The sequence below is a fragment of the Aspergillus puulaauensis genome, chromosome 2 (assembly GCF_016861865.1).
Source record: "Aspergillus puulaauensis MK2 DNA, chromosome 2, nearly complete sequence".
In the NCBI taxonomy this organism is placed as follows: Eukaryota; Fungi; Ascomycota; class Eurotiomycetes; order Eurotiales; family Aspergillaceae; genus Aspergillus; species Aspergillus puulaauensis.
The window spans coordinates 2,297,029-2,321,350 of NC_054858.1; the positions used below are offsets into that span (position 1 = coordinate 2,297,029).

At 49.0% G+C, this 24,322-nt stretch overlaps 9 protein-coding genes across 9 annotated transcripts; 3 read left to right on the plus strand and 6 right to left on the minus strand.

The window, feature by feature from the left end:
- Positions 1-33: 33 nt before the first annotated feature.
- On the plus strand, positions 34-597 carry ACN9 (succinate dehydrogenase assembly factor 3; the record flags this gene model as incomplete). Its single annotated transcript, XM_041699659.1, has 3 exons — positions 34-252; positions 349-448; positions 527-597. 3 exons carry the CDS (start codon positions 34-36, stop codon positions 595-597), a joined length of 390 nt encoding a protein of 129 aa, XP_041552722.1.
- Positions 598-1,348: 751 nt separating this feature from the next.
- APUU_20961S (GNAT family N-acetyltransferase) lies at positions 1,349-2,215 on the plus strand (the record flags this gene model as incomplete). Its single annotated transcript, XM_041699660.1, has 3 exons — positions 1,349-1,751; positions 1,824-1,933; positions 2,015-2,215. 3 exons carry the CDS (start codon positions 1,349-1,351, stop codon positions 2,213-2,215), a joined length of 714 nt encoding a protein of 237 aa, XP_041552723.1.
- Positions 2,216-2,467: 252 nt separating this feature from the next.
- Positions 2,468-5,464, minus strand: APUU_20962A (KAR9 family protein; the record flags this gene model as incomplete). Its single annotated transcript, XM_041699661.1, has 1 exon — positions 2,468-5,464. One exon carries the CDS (start codon positions 5,462-5,464, stop codon positions 2,468-2,470), a length of 2,997 nt encoding a protein of 998 aa, XP_041552724.1.
- A 978-nt stretch (positions 5,465-6,442) lies between these two features.
- APUU_20963A (uncharacterized protein) lies at positions 6,443-8,002 on the minus strand (the record flags this gene model as incomplete). The annotated part of the gene is made up of 1 exon (XM_041699662.1): positions 6,443-8,002. The coding sequence occupies one exon, from the start codon at positions 8,000-8,002 to the stop codon at positions 6,443-6,445; it is 1,560 nt and encodes a 519-aa protein (XP_041552725.1).
- A 972-nt stretch (positions 8,003-8,974) lies between these two features.
- On the minus strand, positions 8,975-10,160 carry APUU_20964A (alternative oxidase; the record flags this gene model as incomplete). Its single annotated transcript, XM_041699664.1, has 3 exons — positions 8,975-9,485; positions 9,554-9,844; positions 9,898-10,160. 3 exons carry the CDS (start codon positions 10,158-10,160, stop codon positions 8,975-8,977), a joined length of 1,065 nt encoding a protein of 354 aa, XP_041552726.1.
- Positions 10,161-11,058: 898 nt separating this feature from the next.
- On the minus strand, positions 11,059-11,654 carry APUU_20965A (acylphosphatase; the record flags this gene model as incomplete). Its single annotated transcript, XM_041699665.1, has 5 exons — positions 11,059-11,235; positions 11,338-11,407; positions 11,462-11,474; positions 11,532-11,562; positions 11,640-11,654. The coding sequence occupies 5 exons, from the start codon at positions 11,652-11,654 to the stop codon at positions 11,059-11,061; spliced, it is 306 nt and encodes a 101-aa protein (XP_041552727.1).
- Positions 11,655-13,957: 2,303 nt separating this feature from the next.
- Positions 13,958-16,029, plus strand: GUP1 (putative glycerol:H+ symporter (Gup1); the record flags this gene model as incomplete). Its single annotated transcript, XM_041699666.1, has 4 exons — positions 13,958-14,222; positions 14,275-14,342; positions 14,406-14,981; positions 15,034-16,029. The coding sequence occupies 4 exons, from the start codon at positions 13,958-13,960 to the stop codon at positions 16,027-16,029; spliced, it is 1,905 nt and encodes a 634-aa protein (XP_041552728.1).
- A 1,683-nt stretch (positions 16,030-17,712) lies between these two features.
- Positions 17,713-18,213, minus strand: APUU_20967A (uncharacterized protein; the record flags this gene model as incomplete). The annotated part of the gene is made up of 3 exons (XM_041699667.1): positions 17,713-17,796; positions 17,867-17,972; positions 18,056-18,213. The coding sequence occupies 3 exons, from the start codon at positions 18,211-18,213 to the stop codon at positions 17,713-17,715; spliced, it is 348 nt and encodes a 115-aa protein (XP_041552729.1).
- A 286-nt stretch (positions 18,214-18,499) lies between these two features.
- DOP1 (cellular morphogenesis regulator DopA) lies at positions 18,500-24,315 on the minus strand (the record flags this gene model as incomplete). The annotated part of the gene is made up of 5 exons (XM_041699668.1): positions 18,500-19,762; positions 19,814-21,282; positions 21,334-21,563; positions 21,628-24,148; positions 24,225-24,315. The coding sequence occupies 5 exons, from the start codon at positions 24,313-24,315 to the stop codon at positions 18,500-18,502; spliced, it is 5,574 nt and encodes a 1,857-aa protein (XP_041552730.1).
- Positions 24,316-24,322: the final 7 nt, after the last annotated feature.

Below are 24,322 nucleotides of genomic sequence, written 5' to 3' on the forward strand. Positions count from 1 at the left end.
CCCAAATAATCTCCGCAGCAGAATATAACAAAGATGCGCGCCTTCACCCGCCTCCTTTATGCGACGCCTTCCAATATCGGCTCCGCCGCAAGCCTTACCGAAGCCCTTGCCCTCCTCCCACCCATCCCGCTCTACCGCCGAATCCTCCGCGTGCACCGCAGGAAGCTTGATCCCGAAATGCGCATTCTGGGAGACTCATACCTGAAGAGCGAGTTTCGCGCTCACCGGAGTACGGAAAATCCACTGCATATTGTACGTCCCCTCTGGTTGGTTTGGTTTGTGGTTCGCGATGGAGGGGTGAATAAGTAGCTTGCAAGTGAGGCTAACCAGAACTCACACGCTGCGCAGATCGGGTTCCTTACAGAGTGGCAATTGTATGCACAGAAGCTAGAAGGGGATTCGTGGATCGGTGAGAAGCTGGATAAGGGGAAACTGGATAAGATGAGTGGTGCGTCTTCCCTTTTCCAACCTGGACTTTACCATTCAATGGGGATGTTGACAGCTAATGGGATTCTTGCTCAACTAGACCAACAACTCGGGCAGCTGTACGAGTTGATGCAGGCGATTCGGAATAAAGATGGAGAGGGGAATGAATAGACGGGTTTATATATGCGCTTGGTCGTGGAGCGCAAATGGCCTGTTTAATTCGCAACCCCGGTGTGCTATATTCCCGGGCGATACTGTATTATAGCGCTTATTATTACCGGCGTTGAAAACCGTTGATGGGCTTGTACTACTTAGGTTTCTGTATATACTGAGTACTCCATTGGCGTCTTTGTTACTACTACTACGCAATCTTTGGAGAGTTTCCAAGATCCGAACCATTCAAGAAGTGCAAACTAAAACCGGCGGGGTATTCATGAAGTGCTGAGACATCTTCTCCTAGCTTGAATATCGCCGTGACCCAGGCCAAGGAGATACCTAGGCGTTGAACTCGTTATGGGCGATGCTGGGGTATTCCTATGTACACTACGCCACCAACTATAGGCCTATAAATCGACAAATCGAAGACGACCGTTCAATTGAGCCAAGTAGACTGATTTCTATATCCCATGGAAAATCGAGATATGATCAATCGGGCATAAGATGTAGTATCTGACTCCGGGGAATGTCCGAGAACCTGAGCCAAACGTTTATCGATAAGAATTCTCCCCGCGAACAAAAGACGGTGGGGAATTCGGTCATATTAAATAAATTTCACGCCCTGCAAGTGACATTTTCCTGCATATATATTCCGTATTCTGCATATACATCCTGCATCTATATCCTCCGTATCTACTTTATCTTTCGCGTCAACCCCTAAGCACTTTCCACTCCACCAAGTCTACCTCACTCAATTCCCTAGAAAATGCCCTCGATCCTCGAAGACCCCTCGTCGACAATCCCCCCACCCCCCTCCCACATAAAATCTCTAAAGACCCAATCTATAAATCCCATCAAAACGACCTTGAAATCCGGCACACCTGTAACCCTGCATCCGATCACCACGGGCCCATCTGCTGTCCCACGCTCCCTTGCCCAGCTTCTCCACCGCGAATTCAGCGCGGAGATCGAGCGAGGATGCACATACCCTATGGAAGAGGTGATGTCCTTTGAGAGATTCGCCGAGTACTGGTTTGGGACGTTTGCAGTGGTGGCTACTCTTGATTCGCAGGAGGGACAAGAAGGCGAGGGCTTATTGGCTGGCGGAGAGGAAAGAGATTGGGAGAAGGACTGCGTGGGGACGTTTTATATTAAGCCAAATTATCCCGGTATGTTCTTTTTTTATTGCCAGGCACCACTTGGTACTCTAATTGGGATTACAAGCTGACGTGGCTCGCCAGGCCGCTGTTCGCATGTCTGCAATGCAGGCTTCCTAACGACCGGGGCAGCAAGAAACCAGGGCGTGGGCATGGTAATGGGCGATGCCTACTTGCAATTTGCCCCGTTATTGGTGCGTCTCTTCCCACTTTCTTCCAATTTCATTAGACAACGCCACTTCATGTGTCAGTGACTGACTGACTTCTATCTCTAGGGATACAAATACTCTGTCTTCAACCTCGTGTTCGAGAATAATGTCGCCTCGGTGAAGATCTGGGAGAAGCTTGGTTTTAGCGTCATTGGGCGTGTGCCAGGGGCTGCGCGGTTGGCGAATAGCGAGGAGCTGGTTGCTGCATTGATTATTGGGAAAGATTTAGTAGCAGAAGATAATAAGACAGAAACAGAGACGGCTTAGATTAAGCCCATAGATACTTTTGAGCAATTGAAAGAGAAGAACTCCGTACACCTGATATGATATGATATGATATAATTTTATACATTGCGCTAAATCAACAGGTAGGTATCTCTGCGGAAGGGGAATCATCAATCAAACAATCTGGCAACTCGAATAGGACCATGAGATAATACAAGGGACGAAGGTAAACAGGATATTGGAGAACGATGAATGAGAATATGGTAGATGACGCTCACTTTCCTTCGGAGAAAATTAACCTCGCCATGGGGGTCGTTCTGCGAGTTTGCTTCGCGTCGTCGGGGTATTGTCTTTACGGTTCCGTGGCAAAGGAAGCAGGCTGATCCGGCGGCTGCCTGAGTGCCCGAGCGCTGTTCCGGGGCGAGTGGTTTTTGAAGGGCTGTCTTGATTTCGATCTTGGTCTTGTGAGACGCTGCGACTAAAGGACATCCCCGCAAAGCTTTGTCGGCTTCGGGGTGTGTTGGGCATGTTCTCGGCTCCAGAAGGGCGCCGGAGTTTGCTATAGGGGGGAGGATCCAGGAGTGACCGACCAGACGACGGTGATGCAATGCGTCCGGGGCTGCGCGAGGCCAAACGACTAGATAGGCGACTCGAAGTTCTTGGTACGGGGGACGCAGATACGTCCCGCGGCGGAATTGCTGAGGATGGGCGCGAGACGCGAGGGGGCCCTGACGACTGGGAGAATGATGGTGACCAGCCCTTATGCTTATGTCCGATATCCAGATCAGATGTGTTCGTGCTGCCATTCCATCGCGGTCGATTAAGCATAGCTGGCGAGAGTACGGGTTGCGGAATCTTCCGTGCCGTTGGTGTCGGTGACGGAGCCGTCAAAGTCGTCTTGGGGATGCTAGACTGCCTTGGCTTCAGGTTAGACGATAACTGCGGTAGCCCTGAAGCTCGGCGGCCAGTCGACGTTCGAGCAGCAGAGCCGACGGAACTACCACGGCGACTGGACGACCCGAACGGTGCTGTTGACTTGTTCGCAGGCGTCATGATGACCGAGGATGCTGGTGAGCTGCCGGGCGTGTCAACGAGGCTTCCCGTTGCTGGACTATCCATTGTGACAACTGTTGAAATGGAATCACGCATATGTTGTGTTCTCAAGTCTTGAATATCCTCTAAGGTTGAGTCCATAACCTTGATGCTGGCTCTCAGTGCATCGACCTTGGATTGCATTTCTGCCAGAAGTCGCAGGATCTCCCCATTCACAGTAAGTCGGTCACTAACACCCTTCTGGGTAATTGTAACCACTCGCTCGATAGCAGGAAGATAGTGCTGCTTCTTGGCTTCGTAGCTCTCAATTCGACTGGTCATCCCGGCGGGATTATGCAAATGCATACCCGTCTCGAGACCTTCTTGCAGCTTGGAAATACTTCGCTCAACAGACTCGAACATTTTTTGCGCTTGGGAACCGGCATTTCGGAAAACAATGACCCACCGGTCTTCTTCCAATTCCTTTCGTAGTGAATCGGCATCTGCCTGGAGGTTCTTGTAGCTCTTTTCAAGATCATCACATCGCCCTGCCAATTCCTCACAAGCGGACGGAAATAGGCGCTCAGCACGTGATTGGAACATGGAAAGCCTCATGGGCAGGAAATCAAGCGATGCGCGCAAAGGCTGGAGACGGGCAAAGAGTCCGACAAGGTTGGAATGGTTCGTATCATCCTGCGGTGTTTGGATAATCGGCTTTTCTAATGCAGGCGGTGCAGGAAAGAGTGAACCCATACTGGACCGCTTGTTCGAAGGCATTCGTCCACCAGACGGCGTTTCTTCCACAATCGTCTCCAGCTCGTTGATATCCATCCCGGTAGATTCTTCCGCTAGATTGAAGTGTCGCTTGGCCTCCATCTCGAAGACTAGCCCTTCTAACTCCTCAACTTCCTCGCCCACGTCGCCTAAAACACTGTTCCATAGTTCTTCCCATTCCATGGCCAATTCCACTTGTTCCTTGACTGCTCGAAGTCGGGATTTTATCTGGGCCCAGCTTTGTAAAATAGTGTCCATCTGGGTGACGATCGTCTCCAAGGCCTCGGTGCTAACATTAGCGATGTCGCCACGCAGTTGCACATCTTCGATCGCTTTAACGTAGACATTCACTAGGCTCTCGAACTTTGTAATAGACTTGTCCACACCATCGAGACCCTCCCGTCCACCGGCCGCGGCCCATTCTACATCATCTTCTGCATCCAATCCGCTGAGGACACCTGAAGCCTTCCTAATCCATATCTGAATTTGTTCTGCGGCGCTGGTCAGGGCTTTTACTGCAGCGGGGGCGTTCGAGATTGAGCCGATGCTGGCTTCAAGCGACGACGGCTGCGGGAGGGCGATGGACGTAAGCTGAGATATCTGATTGCTAAAGGAGGATCGGGAGAACGAGTATATGGATTCTGTGCGTTGTAAACCACGAGGATTGAAATAGGACTGGTTGTTCGACGATGTGATCGATTGAGGAGGGGAGTCTTTCGGGGGCGGGGGAGGGGCGCCGCTTTCTTCAAGCTCGCTGGTTTTCTGGATGTACTTTTCGAAGTCTGTCTGGGCCTCGGTCTGATCTTCTACGTTAGAACCAGTTATCTCGGGGCCCAGCGGTGCTGGGGCTGACTCAACGACAGACATCGCTGTTGGCGTATCTTCCACCTGTTCTTCCACTGTTTCGATATGGTCGAGGGCGGGGGCGTCCTGATCCGACCCAAGGATTGGGTCAGCGACCGGCTCTGGTTCAGGCACGTCCGCGTGTAATTGCTGTTGTTGATGTTTTTGACTTTTGCTGACAAAGGTTATCCCATTCCAAACGCGACCTCTCTTCTCGACTTTAATCGAATTATTCTTGTGATGCAGACTATCCAACTCCTTGATCTGCTCCTCAGGAATCCGACCGACTGCTCCGGCGTTGCGAGAAGAACCTGCTGTTTTGGCGTTGCCGTCAAGTAGCTTCACGCGTGCCGCTAAACCGGGCGACAGGCGACGGAGGATGTTCGGGCGGATGAGCGACTTATCGGACTGGGTATCGTCAAAATCGTCTTCGTGTAAACTGCTGCTACCGATACTTCGAAGGCTTCGTAGTGAGGATTTCGACTTGATCCTGCGTGGTGTTACCGACTCATCCGGGGTAGAGATGGATAGAGAGGGCGGTGCAGGAGGAGATGGTGGCGGCGAAGCTTGCGACGTGGACGGAGACGTGTCTGTAGCGGGATCCGAGGGGTGAGTCCTAGTGGCAGAGAAAATGGCACGCATGGATACGTGCGCACGCCCGCTCTAGCCCGGAGAATCCTGGCGGGCTAGAGAACTAGAGGCGGGAAGGTGGGCACTATGATACAAATGGTGTTGCGTGAAGAATGTTTCGTTGCGCGACGGCAAGTATGCCGGCCCCTATAGGTAAGAATATTTGGTGCTTTGGGGTAAGGCAGTGAACACAAGTGGGGTGACAAGAGGATGAGCTGTTCTTTTTCTGAGCTGAGAGGACCGGGCTACATGGTAGGTAGTCTACTCAAGTCTGAATCAGAGGCGAGAGTTGCAGGAGAAGACAATCGAAGAAAGGGAAGAAACGGAGGCAGCGCCGTTATTATCCTTTAATTACAATTTCCCTTTTAGTTACAGTTCTTCACTTGCTACTGATCGCCACCCCCCAAATGCCCCGATTCCAATAGTAACTTTCTAGGGTCCGTTTAAGGGGAGCTGGCCCAGGCTCCTTTATTTGCTTATGCTCCCTCCCTCCTTGTCTCCTTCGCTGTGAAGTTTGTAGTATTTTCTTCTTCGTTTGCTATCAAGGGATTATTGTGTAGTCAGCGAGCATTCCTCGGTAGCGCAGACCCGAGCATTCCTCTCCCATGGAACCGCCCTGTCTTTCCCAGAGGCCAGAACTGCCCCTGCGCGTTACTATTAAATATTGAATCTGTTTGATTCAGTAGAAGAGAAAACGCCCAAACGAATGCCACGAATGTACATGTCTAATCTGGCCAATCATTGAGAGGCACACTGCAGCAGAATACAAGGGTGCATATGAAGACAAACACTGAACTCTCGTCGCAAACTGTCATCGGCGAGTAAGGGGTATCAAATACAGGCAGTGTGGACTGCAAACAAAACGTCATCCTGAATCAAAATAACTAATACGTGGTCCCAATGATCACGTCCCGAAATCTGTATATCTGTCCGTCCAAGGTATGTTGGCTCTGTCCAACTCCCAAGTACATGATGGCAGGCGCAGAGGAACTATCGTTTCTTGCTCACAAGCAGTCCATCGGCACTGGCTGCAGTCGCCCGTCTTCTTAACACTCGCAGGTCTTGTGAAAGTTCTTGCCTGACGGATTTACACCAAGCGGCGACTGCTTTGTCAAATTGGTGCCATGCCTCGTCGCTGTTGCCGTTGACAACACCCATCACGTCCAAGTCCAGCTTTGTCTCCCATCGGATCTCAGCTGCCTTTATCCAAAATCGAAGGTTGTCTGCGCGTCGATAAGGCTTGGCGATATCTTCATGGAAGGTTTTAATCTCGCCAAACGGTCGCTTAGATTTTTTGACGGCTATGTTGTGGATCCGAATTAAGTCGCGACCATCACACAGTTGCTCAAGCATTGGTGACGGTGGTGAGCCATTCTCAAGCTCCGGCCATGCTGGCAGTGATGAGTCCGGACCCGTCAGGCTAGCTAGGAATGCCTCCTCTCGCTGTCGTTCGCGACCTGTCCAGTCCCCCTCGATCCAACCCCAACTGGCGCGCTCCTTAACTTCCGCTTCTTCAAGCCTTGCCTCTTTCCCGAGCATGTCGCGCACATCGGACATCCAATCTAGGACAGCCTTCTGCTCGTCTTCCCGGAGTCCACCTGCAAAATTGCGCCCAGCCCATCGCTTCAGAACCTCCAACACATTGAACAAGTCTTGCCTGATCTCGCGTTCGCTTCTTATTGACGATAGACGTTCCGGATACTCGTGGGTGGTATAATATATTTTTGCTGCGCGAATTGCAAGCGTCACGACATCCAGAATTCGCATACCCTGAATCTCGTCCCATGTCTTACGAGCTGCAGCCAAATCTGCTTGGACTTGTGAATTTTCATCGGAGTCTGCATTGCCTTCTGGCGAGATGTCAATCCGTGGGGGGAGTGTTTCTGGAGAAGGCTGGTCCTGGGATACCGTATCAATTTCTTTCTGTGCTTTCCATATCGCATTCAAAAGGTCTCTCCGCAGCTGCAGCAGGTCTGGAGGGGGTGGAATGTAGTGCGTTTTAATGCTATAGGTGCTAACGGTAGGAGGAAGCATCACCTCCTCCCCGGGTTCGACTTCGTCATACACATCTTCCCCTGGATCCGTGTGTTCTTCTTCCGTCGGGCTCGTGGTGAAATCGTCCGTGAAGTGAGAATTTGGGGTGAGGAGTAACTGCGGAAACCCTTCCGTGTTCCTCTTCTTCTTTTTATATTCGCGCGTATTCCCGCCCTTGCCGTCCAGCAGGCCAGTTCGAGCAAAATAGTATTGCAGGTGGGCAATGCTTCCCAAGCTCATCACGCTCTCCCGGTTTTTTGCGGAGGCGGCAAACTCCGCCCCCTGAGGACGGATATACCCCCGTCTCCGGGTGGAGACCGACACCGATGATCTGGCATCGCCGGAAGCACCGGAAGATGTTGACAATGAAGAGACCGTAGAGAATGTAGAGAACGTACGGGATGTACGGTCTGGCGACGGGCAAGACGAGATTGCGGGTGTTGGAGAGACGGAGGGAGAGGGCGACGAGGCTCGGACTGGAGGGGCTGTAGCGTCAAACTCGACTGGGTCCTCCATTGCCACGTAGGTGAGGTGCCGTTTCTCGGTTCATACGAATATTGTAGCACACGCTGGATAGGTAGGGATACGTGAGGCTGGTTATGGATATCGCGAGGCAGCGAAAGGAGGAGAGGCCAGGTGGTCAACGGGAGGAGAAATGACAGTTAACGTAAGTAGAAAAGAACGATTCCTCGGCAGAAGAAGAACGAAATTGGCGATCGTGACCGATCTGCAGGCGAGAACAAACTGAGACGTTCGACAGGGGGCTCTTGGGCTTCTTTTTCGGCACTAAAAGGGGAAGCGGGTCAAGTTGGTCAACTATTCGATAGTAGCGCCTGTGCATTTCAACGTTGCCAGCATGATCACCACATCTTTCAGACCCTCAAAGAACTGTGGAGGCCAGAGTGCAGTAAAGGAAGTATCCGGTTCTCGGAATTTCAAGTGTTTTTGCTTCTTCAGCCTGTTTTTTGTTCATTAGATGTAGCCCCTGACGGAGAATATGCCGTGCAATTTGCGCAAGTGGGATCCCCATCCCACTACGCAAGGCTTCCATATGAACACCTCATTGCGTCGTGCATACTGCACCAACCTTGTTGACACAATTGGCCTGCAGTAGTGGGGTTGTACCGGGCCGTCAAGCTGCCAACATGGACATGTGAGAATTTGACGATGTGATAAACTCAAGACAAGAGTGTTGGTGACAGGCAGAGATCCGGGGCCCAGCGGATATTGTTCGTCCAAATCGGGTCTAGTGCTTTGTCTCCATTACTCGATCTCCAGCAGCAGAACCAACTAACTACGGCGTACGTACTCTTAATCTTAAACTCATGAATTGTTTCAAAACCTAAGTCTGTCCATTAGTGAGGGGAGAAATTTGCTATGCTATTCTATAATCCAGCCCAGGTTGCGCCGTCTTGACCCACGAATGCAAAATGCCCATCAATTCCCGCGAATAATACTCCGGCATAAAAATAACGACGTCAAGAACTTTTAAACTACTTCATCTCTTTCCCACCCAGTGGTCTTCAGGTTCGAAATGCCTTTGCCTGGATGCGACTTTGCTGGGTCCTTCCATTTGACTGAGTAAGGGTTGGGATCGGCCGCTTGCTTCAGGTTTCCAAGCGTGTGGTTGACCTCGCGATGCTTGGCCTCGTCTGCTCGGATGTATAACAACAGGTCCTTCATGGTCCTGTTGCTTTCAGGCATCTTCCAGTATTGTATAGCAATTTGGGGCGCCTCCAGCGTCTCCCAATCAGGTAGTCTACCAGCTTCGAGATCTTTGATAGCTCGAGTGTAGGTGAGGACGGCTTCTTCCTCGAGATATCCGACGAAGCGATGACAGGTCCGTGGCGAAACGAGGTAAGAAAGAAAGAAGCCGTTGAAAAACACTCCTTGGGCCCCAAGCACCATTAGGCGCATGAACCATCCAGGCTCAGCCATTTTTAGGAATGTAAGCAGATGCATCCGCTCGTTGTATGCCTCTTCCAGCAAGGTTTCGATCCTATATATCATGTTAGCCATATGTTTGACTGCCATAGAAGCCCGAAGCTCTAGAACGATTGTACATACCATCCATTATCCCGCTTCATACGTCTAAGACTTCTTAGGTGCCTTAGCATGCCCCCAACCATTCCCGGAACGCCAGCCACGCTCTCTAAGAAGACGAATCTCGTCAACCACTTTTGCTCTGTCATCCTGAATTTCATGTCGTGTTCTTTGCCTGGTGTAGGGTGTTTGTAGCCTGTGACCAGGTCCATACCCCATCGCAACATCCGGACACTGCCAAATGCAACCCAGTCAGACCAGTTCTTTGCTTCTCGGTGGCCGACAGTAACTCTATGCATTTCTTCTTCGGTATAACTGCTTCTCTGTTAGTCTCTTTCCCATTAATATACACGAAGGGGGAAGCATACACAGGGTGTGCCCAGGCCGTCTCCACCTCTTTGATCTTTGGTGCATCAGGAGGAGGAAAGTAATCCTTTATCTGCGATTGTGGCGTAGATGATATGTACCGTTTTGTAGGCGGTTGTTGATGGTATTTATTGGCGGACCACTGACCAGTGCATCGGAGTCCAGTACTAGCCATCTGCTTTGTATAGGTTCGTACAGTGAACTGTAGATAGTGCTTTGGTAATGTCGCCATCCTAATGGGCGCCGTTGCCGATAAAGAATTCATGATGTTGGATATTGAATGTCCCAGTGGTATCCGATCGAGTGTTTGTTGTCAAGATGTTTTCAATTTGCAGTTGCTTATTAGGAAGGAGGAACCTGACCCTAATCAGGGCCCCTGGTATTTATATCTACAATTGCCTAAATATAAGCGCCAGCAGGAAAACTCAATGAAAAACATAGTCAGGCAAAAATCGGAACCAAGCCTACGCAAACAGTCACACGAGCCGTGAACCCCGAATTCCATTCACCGAAGAGAGAATTCATTTCTGCATTACGGCCATATCGCAGGGTGGCTGAGAAGGTAGGGGTTGGCGAATCCCGGATCCCGTTCTGGAACCGCCCTGTTGGGCCCGATCCGTTTTCCCTCAGGGCAACCCTGTATCCAAGCCTTACCAGCTATTACCAAGCGGTTTACCCAGTTCAGATCCAGATCAATAACAGAATGTTATTTGAATTCAACGCTGGGTGATCATGAATTGCGGAAATGAATAAAGCAAAAGTGGAATCAGTTCACACTTGCTTCCCATTGATTTTATGCTGCGATGGGAATCTTGCTCGTTGGGATGTAAGATTAGGATGTGTCACTCTGATACAGAAAGAAAAGTATTTTTGAAATGTCGACCCACCATGTGACCACGGACAGAGCCGGGAGTATTTCCGCTGACTCACGGTAAGCCGAGAATAAATCGGGATTTGAGTAGCCTATCGAGCGATGATGTCACGGAGATACTCTCGAAGCTGTCAGGAAATATCCAATAATTTCAGATCCTGTACTGACGTTTGAGATTGGTTGGTGTACGGGTATATCGGCAGGTAAAATACTGGGACCTGTTTTAAGAGGAGGCTTTAGATGGGATGGATTTTTGTTGAAGATAGACAGCCTAATGTACATTATTCAATCATCAAAGAGATTCAAATACAGACGCCGATGTCTTTTTGAGCCCAAATTGGACGTCATCTTCTTTCGAATCCAGATTTTTTTGCTCCAGTTTGACTACGTGTGCCAATCGCGGGCCACTGTTGATATCCTTGAGGAACTTCTGTAAGGTTTCTTCGGTTCCCTGCGCTTCGCCCTCAACCTGCATATGGGATTAGACACATTGGTAACACGAGAATGGGATTAAGAAAGGGTAGTGTTTAGAGTATGCGCTCGCAATCAGAACCGGAGGAGGAATACATACTCTTCCGCAGTCTGTATTCTTGACCCAGCCTTTTAGGCCGTGTTCGGTAGCACGCTTCAGGGTGAAGTCACTGGTAGCAGAGTATGGTTAGAGCAAATTAAACGTAAGAAAAGGTTGTCCTTACCGGAAGCCGACACCTGGACAGTAATTTGTTAACCATTGCCACGTAGGGATATACTGATGCAATAACCTACCTTGCACCGTGCCATGGACTTTGAATGCGATCTGAACAGGCGGGAAAGCGTTAGTAGGACTTATCAGAGAACTCTATACAGAGCACTAATCCAAGAGCTTATAAATACCCTTTGCGTTGCCATTTTTATTGGTTGTTATAGTGATTGGTAGGATGAGTGTTGTTCATCTTGCTGGACACTGGCACAAAAGACATGCGACCGGAATAAGTCTAGCGCGAAGAGATCCACTGCGGGGTCTCTATGACCGGCGCGACGAGGGGAACCATGTAAAGCTGAGCCAGTCCCAGTTGTCTACTCTGAGTAGAGTTCTTTCTATTTATGATCTCCGTTCTCTTATTGATTACAAAACTTCTCTCACGCTGCTTCTTGTCAAAATGCGCGACTATAGCGCAACATTTGATCATCTTTATCAGCATGTTGCCCTTAGTTATCATTTATCGACTTGATCAAGGTAAGTATAATGAGATATTTGCTGGAATATAGCCCTAGATCTGACAGGAACTCCTCATTTTGGGCGGCAGGAACTGTGCGATGTGTAGATAAGTGGGAAAATAAGATTTCCTGGGCAAGGATTCGACTAGATCTGTCGTCGCGGGCTGTGTTACTTTTATAAGGATTTGAACATAGATAGTCGCCGCGACTGTATGTTGCCATTACACGACCATGGGTGTTGAGAGAGTATGATCTTTTAGATGGACAAATCCTGTGGTTTAACAGAAGCATGCCTTTTTGGCAAGCACTTGGAAGGAGAGCCCTCGAACAATCTCGCATACTTACCAAATAGCTGCAAAATACAACTGCAATTCTCTAGCTCTAAGAGATAATAAGTATAAAACCCTTAAATCGATGCATCTCAGGTCTTAACTCCATCGAAGTGGCCGATGTATAGTGCGGCTCTGCCGCTCTGGTGATTTTGATGCCGAGCGTTTACATAAATGGCATAGCGGGCTGCTCGGGCCGCTGCTTGGCGCTACAAGTGGACCCCGTGGGTCGATTCTGTGGAGCCGCGCGGTGGCAGCGATGCCCTCAACTACGTACAGAGTACACTGTACATCGAGAATCCCGGAAGGTGATTGTGGCAGGAAGAAAGTGGTGTCATATCTGGAAGGAATGAAGATTTGAGCAGCGGGAAACTAAATAAATACCATCACCAAGATCGCAGCGCATGGATTGTACTGACAACCTTACGATACTAAGGACTCGGAATACTAAAGTACAGTACTTTGCAAACTGAACAGTAGTATTTTGGAACGATACTGGCCGATTAATATGACATATTCCCAATTTACAACTAAGATTTTCTTTCCTCTATAGCAATAACCGCGACCCAATGGTCCCGCCTTTTGCAACAGCGAGCTCAAATTGACAATTATGTACTGCAGTCAGCAAGTATAAATCGCAAGGATCATCGTACTTTTTTATAGTTAAAAGTATATTATTCCTAAGAGCTATTCATGCTGATATAAACAACAATATCTGCATTCTGTTGGCAGCATTGGTTTACAACCCTGGTTACAAACACAACGCAAACTTCTGCGCGTAAGACACTTGCCAGAGGCATTGCGGCTTTTGATAATCTGTCATCAAAGCGGACTAATTGAATTTTTCCCTATGATAATATTTGTTGCCAGCCGCCGCGGAATGACAGAGATAATACTTATTAGGTTTACAAGACAAAAATCTTCATGTTTTTGACCATGTAGTCACGTAGATCTAAGCCTAAGCCTCCTTTATCGCCATAACCGATATGCTATTTCTTCTGCAGAGATCCGGGTCTTTCGAGAGTACCAGTTTTGCGAAGCGTGGAACTGAATAGTGAAGGAATTATGGTAATAATTAATAATCTGAAGACGCTATGAACTTGAAGAAAAGGGTAAAGCTTGGAGATTTATGTTTATGGTAAGTGAACTGCAGGGACACATTTACAATTACTTAAAAATTTGCTCCATTGAGTGCTTTATTTGGCATTCAATTTGCACTTTCCATGTTGCTCGTGGTGGAGGGGGGAAATTTAAGGGGTCCCTGGTGATTAACTGGTCATTGAAATATTCTAAGAGAATCATATACTCTACAGGTGTGGTTTTAAGAGTAGTTATGCTAACTGCTCATATAAAAGGGCACAGATAGTCTCCGGAGCAATTGCGAACATACTTGGGCGCGCACTACTGCTCTAATAGGTAGCAAATCGTTATTTCTGCATGAAATGTGATTTTCCGCTGAAGGTAATATAAAAGCATAATCAATTAATATCAATTGCACAGAAATGGTCGAAATCTGCTACTGTGGTTCCTGGCATTGCTTGTCAATGTATAGAAGCTGAGTGGACCTCGGAACTCCCGCCCCTGATTTTTCCCACTCTCAACCTCTCCAAAGTGTCTCTCAGCTCTCTCGTGTCTGGCTGTCCAGGACCAAGACATGCTGGTGCTATGATGATTCTTTCACTTCTCGCCTGGTTTCGGCGGCTCTACTCGCTTGATACTTTGGATACGCGATTCACCGTTCCCGCCAACACCCCTATCAAGCTCGCCGCGGAGGACACGCGATCCGGCCCTGCGAAAGATGCCCGCTCCAACGCTGTCGCCAGTGGCGCCTCCCCTTCAAAATGGGGCACTCTCGAGTTCTATGTTTACTACGTTGTTTTCCTCATAGCTATTCCGTTGATGTTCAAGACCGTGGTTGATGTTTCACAAGGTTGGTTCCTCTTGGCCTTGAAGCCAGACCCAAGCTAATACGATTTCTCTAGAATCACATCCCACCTACCCAACATACTCTCACCTGCTCTCTCAAGGCTGGATACCAGGTCGGAAAGTGGTGAGTTTCACGCGGAATATTAATAGCGGGAGATGGATACTAATGCATACTGCTCGCCCCTAGGATAACTCGGACGCGCAATACTCGGGCTTCCGTGATAATATCCCCTATCTCCTCGTCCTTTTAGTCGCACACCCCTGTCTTCGCCGTGTATACGAATACTTTTCTCATACCTCGAATGTAATTACTGTCAATAGTACCTCCGTTACGGTCGCGGGAGACGCACGCGCTGCCCGACGCATCCAGTTCGACTATCATTTCGCCCTATTGTTTATAACAGCCCTGCATGGTATATCTGCAATCAAGATCTTGGTCATTCTTTACCTGAATTACAAAATCGCCAAAGTCCTTCCACGGAAGTACGTTCCAGCCGCTACTTGGACCTTCTGCATAGGGACGCTTTTCGCCAATGAGTTCTGCGGTGGTTATCCACTTGAACGCATCGTTACCTTCTGGACTACCGCGGGGGATGTGGTTGGTCAGGATTCGGCTTTGATACAATGGGCACGGAGCTTGGACGATTTTGGTGGCCTGATGCCACGTTGGGAGGTCCTGTTCAAAATCACGATCCTACGGCTGATCAGCTTCAACATGGACTATTATTGGAGCCTTGACTTTCCCGCTACGAGTCCAATTGAAGTAAGTCTTATTCCTGCGTATAGTGCAGTCCCTCTCTGACGGCCATAAGAAGAAACAACTCGATCCGGCAGCGCTCTCCGAGCGTGATCGGGTCAAGATTCCTGCCGAACAGTCCGCCTTCAATGGCCGCAACTATGTCGCTTATATCCTCTATTCACCCTTGTATCTAACAGGGCCCATCGTGACCTTCAACGACTATATATCGCAGCAGAAATACGCACCGCAGTCCCTAACCAAATCCCGCACAATCCTTTATGGAACACGCTTCTTCTTAACTCTGCTTTCAATGGAGTTGATTCTACATTTCACCTATGCGGTAGCAATTTCCAACTCTTCGCCAAACTGGTCTCTCTACACTCCAGGGCAACTCAGCATGCTGGCATTCTTTAATCTACACATCATCTGGCTGAAGCTTCTCATCCCGTGGCGTTTCTTCCGCCTCTGGGCTCTTCTTGACGGCATCGATCCTCCGGAAAATATGGTTCGCTGTGTTTCAAACAACTATTCTGCCTTTGCCTTCTGGCGTGGCTGGCACCGTTCCCTCAATCGCTGGGTCGTCCGTTATCTCTATGTCCCTCTGGGTGGTGGAAATAACCGCTCAGCGCCAAACAGCGGAAAGCCACAGTCGTCCCTCTTCTCCAAAGCGCGCCAGATATTCAACTTCCTCGTCGTATTTACTTTTATAGCTCTTTGGCACGATATCAACCTCCAACTCCTGATGTGGGGATGGCTCATCACGCTCTTTGTCTTGCCCGAGGTCATTGGTACCCTCCTATTCCCTGCTAGCCGATGGCGCTCCCGCCCGAATGCGTACCGCGTTATCTGCGGTATTGGAGCGGTAGGCAATGTCCTCATGATGATGATCGCGAACCTAGTCGGTTTCGCTTTAGGCGTGGATGGGATTAAAGGCCTGTTGTCTCAGTTGTTGGGGAGTTATGCTGGCTTGGTGTATCTCGTCTCGGCATGCTGTGCGTTGTTCGTTGGCGTACAGGTCATGTTCGAAATCCGGGAGGAGGAGTTACGAGCTGGGATACGGATGAAGTGCTGATGCTTCCCAAGTCTGAGAATAAAGATGATTTCCGTTTGAATATACATATAATATACAGATTCTCTAGTTTTTTATATTATTATTATGAATAATGTAGGTTGGGTATATTACAGTCTTCAATATCAAGTATGCAGGTGGTTTGATTAATACTTAAAAGAAAGCCCCACACCTTGAATCTTCATGCGTTTTATAACAGTCACCTCCGCAAGTCCGCTGATGACAATTCCGACACCGAATCTTCCCCCAATAACCACATATGCAGCAGAACTTCCGCGTCGATTTCCCCGTCAGTGGGGGGCCAGCACGTGACGCATTATATGAGAGAGGCGGTTCGGAAAGGAGGGCGCGCATTATGCGTTCTGATGGGGCAGAAGGGATGTATGATTTCAAAAGGGGATCGTTATCGTATTGGGATTTTATAAGGTGTGCGTCTTGATCTTCGCCTTGTTGGTCTGTTTGATGAAGTTCGGTTTGTGTTTGCGGCGTGGGTTCGGGTTCGGTAGGAGCTTTCTCTGGTTGTTTCTTGGATGTGTCTTTTTTTGCGCGAGACGCGGAAGTATCTGGTTTCGGCGTCGTAGCCGGTTTCGAGCCTCGTCGTGACAGCGACGCGGAAGAAGGTTTCGCGATTTTGTTTAACGGCACACGTTGCGTGGTGGTTGAGGTCGAAGCCGCTTGAGCTAGTGCAGCCTCTTCATCATCGAGATAATTCCGAAACGTCTTCTGCGACTGCAAAATACGCCGTACATTTGACGTTACTTTTGTCCTTGTCCCTATTTCCAAACCAAATAATTACCATTAGCCTCCATACACCATACATATGCTCTTCGCCGAAGACCGGAGATGAGAAGCACGCAAGTTTAAACAAGGTTGGGCAGAAGTGCCGCGCATATAACTCAGGCCAGCCTGCTTACCTCTGGTCGCGCTCTCCCTTGGTTGAGCATCTTTCCTCGCGGGGATGGCAATCGAAATATCCCTGTGATTCTCTCGATCAAGTTCCGCTAAATGCCTGGCGATCGCGTTGGCCTGTCGTGACGACACATCTGTTCGCGCTGGGTCTCTAATTCCGCGCTTTCGACCTGTCGTAGGAGCTATCGCGGCCTTTGCTGAGTCGAAGCCTTTATCGGCGACGTAAGTCCACCCTGGGGTGACGTGGGAGGAAGAGCTGTTCGGGATTACTTCGACGCGAAACATTATCGGCGTACTGATGCTATAAATAAGGGCAATGAGTTGTTTTGTATTTGTAGAGGATATTAGACAGTCATGGCGATTTATCGAGAGCGATGAAGACACCGCGCGACTGTCCAACAACCAAAGTCGTTATCGATACCTGAAATTAACGTGTTTGCATTGTTTGCGTATGTATAATAGCTCGGGTAAAAAGTATAAATATTCTTATGCACAGAATGTTTAATAAGCTGTACATATGGTTATGAAGCAATATAGATTCGACGAATAAATGAAGAGGTATTATTGTACACGATTCGCGAGACTAGCTCGGCCCATTCCCGGGTATTCTGATGCCGCGCATATGAATAATTCCGGAATAGAGAGCATGGGAGCAGCCATGAAGAAACAATATGGCACTGAAGACGAAAAGCATGGCAAAGCGACCTGACTCCCGCGAATAGAGAGAAAAATTAGATACAGCCTGTACAAAATGCAATCGTAAATGCCCAAAGTACCTCATTTCTTCTTCTGCAGTTGATCTACCCGTGATTCCAGCTCGGAAATGTAAGTCTGGAGCTTCTGGGTTGCCGATTGTAGAGCCTGGTGAGAGTTAAAACCTGTATATGATAAAGAAAACAAAGGATAGGATGGCGTAAAGATGAAATCGTACATAAATATCCTCAGTAAGCATCTCGTTCGATACTCTGTACTCGCCTAAGATATAGTAGTAGACAGTTGCCCCCGCGAAAACAGCGCCGGAAAGGAAGCCAAATAGACTAATGGGAATTATTAGTATATGTATTAAATTATTAAGGACAATGGATCCATCGATAGGTTCATTGCATAGGGCTTGTAATACCCTCCTCGAAAAGCTCCAACGGGCTTTTTGGCAGGCAGAGCAGTCTCGGCCTCCTTCATGAAGGGGGTGCTGGAGAAGCATCGCCGCGCCGACGCGACTCGTGGCTGTGTGGTGAATGGCCGTAGCCCAGGGAGTATCCGCCGCAGGTTGGCAGTCATTGTTAAATGAATATTCTTTTACGAAAAAATACAGTTGACGAAGATGTGAGTTCAAAGGAGTGTTTGATGTTGGAGCTCAAGGAAGAGTGACGTTGTGCAGCCGGTTTAGTCGGCAGCCCTCGGGCGGAGCCGGCCAATCACGCGGGTCGCTCTATACAACAGCACCAGCGACCACGGTGAGGGCCTATTCATATACATAGTTTCCAGGAAGAGAATCCAGAGCATTTTTTAGAAATATTATATATAATACATATACTGGCAGCACTCCGAGCGCGAATAATCGGTACTAATTAGCCATGGTACTCTCGTTGAACAAATCTGCCAGCAGATCATCGCGGCACGCTTCCAAGTTAGGATTGCTGATGCTGTAGGTGCTCTCAAATGCATGGATACTAAGTTGGTCGAAAAATGGTCGGAGCACCCTATCGACAATCTCGTCCTTCGCCGTCTCACGTATCCAATTCGCAGTCAGGCCTGGGTACCTTACGCCACGGTGAAGGCCAGCCACTTCCCTCGCTGGATCAGACGACGTAGACCACCGGACCCCTAAGTTGTGAGATACCTCGTCTGCGAGAGCCATCGGTTCGAATCGGTCTGGGGGGTATATGGCGTCAACAGTATCAGTTACATATAGCCACTCAAGCAGCTGGAAGTCGTCGGGAGCAAGAACAAGTAACGTGTCCAAAAGTTTGCAGGCCTGGAGCAGCGAGTACGAACTATATAGTTCTTGTTGGTTTCCGATTGGGATTGCTGAGATGGCTTCCTGGAGTTCGCTGTTGATCAGCGGCCAGAATTGACTGAGTGTAGTCGCCGTGCTCTTGAGGGTGAGCGCTCGAATAACCATAAAGACCTCGGCTCTCGTCGCGGAAGATGGTGATGACGAAGCGGTGGCGCCTAAGAGATCCTCCAGCTTCTGCAGTAACGCCGGCATCTCCGTGATGAAATAATCATCACTTGCAGACAATATAATGAGGCTTATCCGACGGAGATTCAACTGTGCTTTACGATCGGCGTCCAAACGAGCAGCAGAAGCTCCGACTCCAAACATTATGCCCGCTGTGGCCGGTGGGGTAAGGCGAGACATTATTTCAGATAACCGATCCTTATCAACCAAAACCCATTGCCGCAAAAGGTTCATCCAACCGTCCTTTACAAGGTCGAGGTGCGAACCAAAGAATCTTGGGTCGTTGAAGGCCTCTGCAACGTCTTTCTTCCACACTTTTGCCGCCTGGGGAATTTTAGCAATAAGCTGGAGCAAAGTCATAAAACTGCGACTGAGATTATTGGGAAAGAGTCGAGAGCGTATGAACGGGCCGATCACGTTGGTGGATATACCCGAGACCGCTGTCGTGATTCGATCTAGGTCCCCTAAGGTCGTTGAGAACGCGGGCATAGACGTGGCAAGGATACTCATCATATCGTCCGGTCCTATGTGCGGCACAGATGAATTGTCGTAATCTACCGAGCTCCGACCTAGAAGTCCTTGTTCTTGCGAAAGGCCTAGAGGTTTGCTTGTGAATATTGCAGTGAGAAGGCGCAGAAGCACATCCTGGAAAATGTTAGTTTACGATCATATATCAATGTATCGAGGACTCCATACGCCCAGTTCCTTTCTCATTCGACGATCTTCGCCAAAGTTCGTGTTTTCTAACTTTGCTCCCAGAATAGCGGCGAACTCGACTAGCCTTGGAAGAATATGTCTATGGGGGAAAGGATTGCTTAGCACGTCACGGAGGAAGGTTGTGCAGTCTGCCCATATCTCATCAAGGACGTCATCATCGAGCGATCTAGCATAAGTTACCAAAAACCCTGCTAGCTCAGACTCCGTCAGGTTGGTCGTCATGGTTGACTTGCGGCTCGGTTCAAGCGCAGCTGGATTTGTTCGCGTATAGATAGCATTGAAAATGGCCGGCACAGCAATTTTAGGTCGAGATCCATCCAAAGTATGAAGCAGATTGAATATGAGCGGTGACGTATCAGTGTCAGACTTAATCCACATATCTACCATTGTTTCAAGACATTCCAATGCCTCCGCTGCGAACAGGTGCTCAAGGATCCGACGGGACCTATTTCGCATCCGCAGTGAAGTATACTGGAACGAAGCTATCGACTGCGCGTCCTGAGGGAGGCTACTTCGTTCCGCAGCACCCCACGACCAAATAGAAAAGCAGAGACGCACAGCGTCCTGGAATGATAGTAGTACAGTGAGTCTGTTATTCATAGCAGCAGAGCGTGGATGAGTTGAATCAGATGTGAAAACCCCCGACACCATATTCCCAAAGAAGCCATGGGTTTGGTCTGGGCTCTTAGCTGCAGGGACATGTACTTCTTCTATGAGAAGGCGCTCATGAGCAGCTGCAATGCACGTTTCAAATCCGGCGAGAAGGGATATAGTGGTCTGTTCCGAGCGATCCCCCGGCCAATTTTTCGTCTCTTTGAAGGTAGACTGGAGGTTCGTGTAAGACTGTTTGATCTCTTTGCCCAAGCAATCCACCAAGGTCAAAAGGATCTGAAAGATAGACGCGGAATATAGAGGAAGAATTTCACAAAGTAGCGTCGTCCATTTATCGATTATCGCCCTAGAATTGTGGGAGCTGATACCTTTGAGGAGACAATCCAGGAGACGCCGAGGAGGCTCAGGTGATGGGCCCACCACGGGTGATTTATCTGGCTTGTCACTTGTAAAGGACAGAATTGATGGGCTGGTCAATTTTTCCCGGGAGCCTGCTCTTTGGTGCTTGGGGTTTGGAGGCGCCGGCGGTACATAGGCTTGGGTAAAGCGAGCCTTCAAAACAGCAAGAAGAGTGTCTATTAAAGTCGCTTGAATGGCAACATCCCCACCTTCGTCAAGATTGAGTAGAAGTCGATCAACCAGGAGTGAGTCAATTCCGGACTCTACTAGTTCTTCGGCACCGGGTCCTAGTAAGAGTTGACGCATAACAACAAGAGATATCTGCTGCAATCTCACTTCCTCCGCATTTGCCGTTGCGGAGTCCGCCATGTACCCACTGACAACCTTCAGAGAAGCTTGGAATATAATGGAGTGAAGGCTGGGAGCTTCTGCGTTGTCTAGATTTGATGGTTAAGTAGGATATTCCAACGCTATTGCGATTGACTGACCTTCTGAAGTGGAGGCATCGTGCCACCTGTGATGTTGTACCATTGTTTGGGTAAGTAGTGAAACCCAGCCATTATGAGTAAGAGCACCCAATGTATTGTGCATTGTCTCCAAAAGGTAGATGCACTCGGTATAGTCATCAGGAGACACGACAGTGTTCCCTTCAAAGCTCCCCAGTTGATTTCCCCGCTGTAAAACGCTCTCAAGCTTTGAGATAACTATACGGAAAACCCTACATATCGGTTAAGCAACGAATAAGTGGGTGGACAAGAAAAGTCAAGGGTAGGTGAACTCACTTTCCTATTGAAGGAAGATCCTGGAGCCATGCTTGAACAGTTTGGGCAGGCTGGGTTGATCCTTGGGATAACAGATCGAGAACCGTGAAAAGGGGACGTTCAAGCATTGAAGAATGGTAAGAGGCCTGCGATTGAGCCGAATCATGCAAGTGTTTCGGAGGAAGTTCATATGTGCCATGGTGACTGTGGTTCCAAAGAATGAAGTATCTACCAGCTTCTTCCTCAGAGGAGAGCTGGTATGATCCGGGAGCCGGTGAAGTAAACATCAAAGTCGTGATTGAGGATTCAACTAAATGATCGGACCACGAGACAGAGTGCAGATTCCACAAACAACGAACGGCTTCAACATGGAATTTTGGACTTAATGGCGAAAGAAACTGCCAGAGTTGTCTCACGAGCGGCGGAATTACGTCAGAGACGTCCTCATAACTGATATAATAGCCCAGTTTGTGAGTACAATACAGGTTCGTTATGGTGGATGTCATGGAGTAAATGAGTGAGAACGAGGTTGTTGATGGCTCGGCTGTGGCCACTTGGATCCGGTTGTTAATGGCCACATAAAGTCGCTTATCCCGCAAGATACGCGATCTGGGAAGCTTCTTCAATACCACTACCAGGAGTTTTAATCTTTCTGATATTGAGATAGTGCCATTGCGGTCGTCAACGGCTGATATGGCCTGTTCATAAACATTTTTGATAATTAAATCCGCTAGGTCCCGAGGCGCAAACGGGAGTGGCTGCGGGTCCAGACTGTTCCTGCTTTGATCATAAAATGTATGTATCTTCTCCAAGATCGCCGACCCTGGAAGGTTAAGTACTGGTTGGCCACTCGAAGCATTTTTAGAATCCGATTTTCGAAGGAAAGCGCGCTCTGTCAGTAACCCGGTCAAAGCAGTCACCACCTTGGATAGGCCCGACGACATAGCTCGTAATTCGTCTTGAGACACTTGCGGGATGGCCTCTGAGGATAACTCGCTCATTTTGACCAGAGCAGACAGGGTAAGCAATGGAGCGTGGTTTAAGACCATGTCTTCCTCACGAACATTGAAGTGATCCAATATGAAATGGGCTAACTTCAAATTTTCCAGTATTTGAGCTGTATTTTGGGCGAGGTTTTTTGTATCCCAATCGATTAAATTGAGAAGCTCCGAAAAGATCATACCACTTTCCACACCATCGAAAAACGATGTCGCACTGCGAAATACTTCATCGAAATTGTTTTTCGGGGCTGTCTGTTCGTAAGCCTGAACGCTTTGTATAAACGGTAAAAAGACCGCGGGCACGACATGACCGCCAACCTCCCACCGGTCCATGAGCGAGAGCGTAATCCGGAAAGGCCGCGCCCTCTCTGAAGGTACACCAACGTCCCTTTGAAGCATTTGAAGCAAGCCTTTTACCAGAGGATTGAGACCAAACCGACTAAAATACTGAGATTGTGAAAGTTCTTGGGTTTCGGCGACTGGCTTATGAGGTCCACTGGATGTTGAGGGGCGGCCCTCGAAGGATATTCGATCACCCACAGGGTCAGGTCCGAGAAGCCAGGCCCAAAGCCTCCTATTCAAACTCATATCTCGACGGGAAACCACACCGGCCGCTGCGACGATGAGCCGTTGAAGGTCATTTTCTGTTATCCGAGATTGCAATATCGGCGAACTCAGAGGCAGATGCGTGACTAGCAGATCGAGAAAGTTGCGCTGGACCAAGACTTGCTCGTCGGTTAGACCTGTTGCAAAACACCGAATAAGCAGGCCGGGCTCTGGCAAAATGACAGAGTCCACTGCCACCAGCATATCATGCGGCATGGCAGAAGCATCTGCCTCGTCGTCTCGACTAGGTCTCCGGTCTGTAATGCCTAGCTTGGGAAGGTATCGGTTCAAGTAAGCCAGTACACCTAGACGCCGACTAGGACTAGTAATCGAGGCAAGAAAAAAGCATTGCCAAAAATATTGGCCGGTTGCCTTCGCCTCCGCCCCCGGCCGTTGCGTATCCATTCGACTAGCAATTTCACACAAAGTGTTGACCAAACGCAGTGTGGGGTCAAACTCGTCGCTTGTTTCCTCCTCCAGTCCGGGTAGTAACGATAGGATAATCGCCTTTAAAGCTGGACGGATAGCCCATGGCTCCAAATCGCAGACGTATGTTTCCACCAAAGACAAGAAGAGCGGGCGAACGGTAAGCGAGGCAAACGTTAGTGTCGGAGCAATTCCTGGATAGTATAACGGGAGGTCGTGGGATAGTCCTTCTGGTTTGATTAGGTTGAAGATATAGGTGTAGACTTCAAGCGCTTTCTGATGAACTCCCGAAGGCAAGGATGGATTCATAGACTGCGATAACCGCTTCGCAACTACAGCCTTCTGAGGAACGACAGGATAATCCGGCGGATGAGACTGGAGTGCTTTAAGAAGCCTGCTCAGAAATGAGATATAATCCGCCCATTCCTGAAGGGTGTTGTCGAAGAGCGACAGGGCACGTTCAACGCTGGAAGCATATCGGCGGTAATTTTTATCCTTTTTCAAGGAGCCTAAAAGGATTTTATACGTTAGACTCAATAACTTGCGTTATATCTAAAGCATGGAGTTGTATTGTGGCTCTCAGACCTTCTTTCCCCCGTAGCCGGGAGCGCGTCAGAGAGCTATCGGAGCTTGCGGGGGAATTGGACCTTGGGAACGAGCTCGGATCAAGGCTCATGGTGCGA